Source organism: Sinocyclocheilus anshuiensis, unplaced genomic scaffold (genome assembly GCF_001515605.1).
Source record: "Sinocyclocheilus anshuiensis isolate Anshui unplaced genomic scaffold, SAMN03320099.WGS_v1.1 scaffold1303, whole genome shotgun sequence".
In the NCBI taxonomy this organism is placed as follows: domain Eukaryota; kingdom Metazoa; phylum Chordata; class Actinopteri; order Cypriniformes; family Cyprinidae; genus Sinocyclocheilus; species Sinocyclocheilus anshuiensis.
In genome coordinates, this window is record NW_015537954.1 from 805548 (window position 1) to 808083 (window position 2536).

The window sequence follows — 2536 nt, forward strand, 5'->3', positions numbered from 1 at the left end:
CCATACATCAATGGAGAGCTTATTTATTCAGCTTTCAGATGATGTAGAAATCTAAATTTAGTAAAATTGACCCTTAAGACTGGTTTTGTGCTCCGGGGTCACATATATGAACTGAAAGCTGGCGGTGTGTGTTCAGGTCTGGACGTGTGCGGCGGGTCTCTCTGTGAGCAGCAGTGCACTGATAACTTCGGTCGTGTGTTGTGCACGTGTTTCGAGGGTTATCGCTTCGACCGAGAGCGACACCGGCAGCACCTGCAGCCGTACTGCATCGGTCAGTGGCTCAAACGCTTGTCATGTGCTGCTCTCAAACACACAGTCATAACCTCTGTCTGTCTGTGGTGCAGATGTGGACGAGTGTGAGGAATCGAACAGCAGCGCTTGTGAACACGTGTGTGAAAACACTCCGGGAAGTTTCCGCTGCCGCTGTAACGCTGGGTTCACACTGACTCCAGATCAGCGCTCCTGCGCTCCTGAACACAACCGTGAGTCTGTGTGTGTGAGACTCACTCTCAGAAATCATTCTTACTGCTAAGAGTTCTCCTAAATAGCAGTAAAAGTTTTTAGCTAAGAGTTTTCTCTTAAAACCTATTCACAAAGCTGCTGAGATAAACTTGTACTGAAGAATAGAGAGAAGTGTTGAGCTCAGAGTAAGGGGGCGGGGCTTACCTAGTTGCTATGGATGATGTCAGCGTGCTCATTAACTATGCACACAGTGATTGGCTGATAGTCTGTGCATATAAACAGCCTTTTAATTAACAGAGTAGAATAATCCTGGCTGATAGTAAAACATGCAAACGTAAAAGAAAACCAAACTGGACTCAAGCACAGCTGTTACTTCTTGTCCAGCTGCTTAATGAGAACAAGGATATAATCAAAGGAAAATCTGGATTTGGGATAACCTCCAAAACCAAAGCCGATACCTTTTTAAAAACTCATTATCATCAAATCTTTCTAAAATGTTTACGTTCCGAGACAGAGTTTAGGATAGTTAGTGATTTAGGACTCCTCTTCACTACTGCTAACCTTTCACAGATTTAGGAGCTAGTTTTAGAGCTAAAACGCTTTGTGAAATACTCTTAGAGCGATCATTTAGGACTGACACGCCCATTATTTTTAAGATTTTCTCCTAAATCAGCAAGTTATGAGCTACTTGTAGCCTTAAGATGTTTTGTGAATACAGGCCCAGTGCTATTTCAGTGTAGCTGAACATTTCAGTAATTAAAAAAATTATAATAATTTAGATTTCATTGAAATTACAGCTTAAAGGCCTCCATTATAACACATGCATATAACCAGACTTCATCCTGAATTCCATAGATTGTATTCTACATCAAAAGTGGGATCAGAATTTTTTTATGTGTACAGAAACTGAATGTATGCATACAGACTATTTGCAATCATACAGCAGTAATTCAAATAATCCTGCATTGATTACAAAATGTAAAGAAAAACTACAATTCACAAGATGCTTAAATATTATTAAATGCACAAATTAGCACCATTTTAACTTTTATATTTACATCTTTCATTCATTCAAGATTAAAATAGAAAACTATTTTAAATTAAAAATACTATTTCCCAATATTAATGTTTTATTAATGTATTTTTGATCAAATAATTTTGATCAAAGATTTGAACATGAGAGAAATATTAAATTTAAAAAATCCTAACAGTCCCAAATTTTTTACCACTTTTAAAGAATAATAATGATTAAAGAAGAGGAATTGCAATTAATAGTGAGGAATGCATTTAGGAACATATTTATGCATACAGGCATTTAATAAATTGTTCATAGGAATATTTTGGAAACAGGTGTACAGTGATTTAGGAACATGTAGACGTCTGTATAAATGAAGCCCTGGACCGTAAACATCATAGACACTGTGAGAATACTGTATTAGTGGTTAGAGACTGATGGTCAGCAAATGTGGGTTTTTCAATAGCCAATTCTTATACTTCAGCCCATGTTAAATCTGTGTGTTCAGCATGTGTACTGTGTGATAATGAGCTGTGTGTGTGTGTCAGTGAGCTCCTCCAGTAAGTCTGAGACTCAGATGAGCTCTGGATGGTGTTCTCTCAGCTGTCAGGACTTCATCAACATGAGGAGCAGCTTACTGCAGATTAGACACCTGCTGGAACACACACAGGTAGCACACACACACACACACACACACACACAAGTAACACACACAGGTAACTCACGCACACACACACAAGTAACACACACATGTAACTAACACACACACACACACACAGTATACACACAGGTAACACACACTCACACACACAAACAAACACTCTGAGGCACACTCTGCTGATGAGCTCAAACACATCTCATCTGTGTGATCTGTATGTGTGTGTTTAGGGTTCGTCTCCCAGTCTGGATAATAACAGCCACAAACCGGCTCACGGGATAAATCCTGAGAGTCACACCAGCTCTGGACCACGAGGACCTCCTGGTCTACCAGGTAAACACACACACACACACACACACACACACGCTCACACACACACACACACACACACACACACACAC

General features: G+C 39.7%; 1 protein-coding gene across 1 annotated transcript in view; it reads left to right on the forward strand.

Annotated features, from left to right (window-relative positions):
• Positions 1-2536, forward strand: part of LOC107665477 (collagen and calcium-binding EGF domain-containing protein 1-like) — a 13393-nt gene that overhangs the window by 5974 nt on the left and 4883 nt on the right. The window contains exons 4-7 of the mRNA XM_016456383.1: positions 137-271; positions 345-482; positions 2026-2147; positions 2366-2468. Of these exons, the coding sequence (XP_016311869.1) occupies positions 137-271; positions 345-482; positions 2026-2147; positions 2366-2468 (498 nt within the window). The remainder of the gene's footprint in view (positions 1-136; positions 272-344; positions 483-2025; positions 2148-2365; positions 2469-2536) is intronic.